Source organism: Dipodomys ordii, unplaced genomic scaffold, assembly GCF_000151885.1.
Source record: "Dipodomys ordii isolate 6190 unplaced genomic scaffold, Dord_2.0 Scaffold2, whole genome shotgun sequence".
Lineage (NCBI taxonomy): Eukaryota > Metazoa > Chordata > Mammalia > Rodentia > Heteromyidae > Dipodomys > Dipodomys ordii.
The window spans coordinates 1,237,418-1,237,766 of record NW_012267218.1 but is presented as its reverse complement, the minus strand read 5'-3'; the positions used below and the strand labels follow the sequence as shown (position 1 = coordinate 1,237,766).

Here is a 349-nt window from a genome sequence, read left to right as displayed (position 1 = left end):
GGAGGGCCGGGGGGCGCGTGTCAGCCGTCCCAGCACCCCGTCCTGGCCGGACTGTGCAGCGCGGCCTATGAGGGGGCTCCTGGCTCAAGGTTCATCTCCCGTCCCTGCCACGCCGCCCTCCCTCCCGAGGGCACCCGGGGCTCCCAGCTGACCCTCCCTGCCCGCCCCCGCCAGGCTGGGGCAGAGCCCTTCGGGGTGCGGGTGCATCCGAGCTGGAGTCCGCGTCCCCGCGGGCCCGAGCCCGAGCCCGACGCCCACAGGGCGCCTCGCAGCCCTCCGGGGGCGCCGGAACTTCCGGACGCGTTTGGGTCGGGGAAAGCCACGGGGGGGGCGGCGAAGTTGGGGTCCA

General features: G+C 76.5%; 1 protein-coding gene across 1 annotated transcript in view; it reads left to right on the top strand.

The window, feature by feature from the left end:
* Kif26a (kinesin family member 26A) overlaps positions 1-349 on the top strand; it is a 36,360-nt gene that overhangs the window by 1,503 nt on the left and 34,508 nt on the right. Inside the window, exon 3 of the mRNA XM_013012834.1 lies at positions 175-308. Coding sequence (XP_012868288.1) covers positions 175-308 — 134 coding nt within the window. The remainder of the gene's footprint in view (positions 1-174; positions 309-349) is intronic.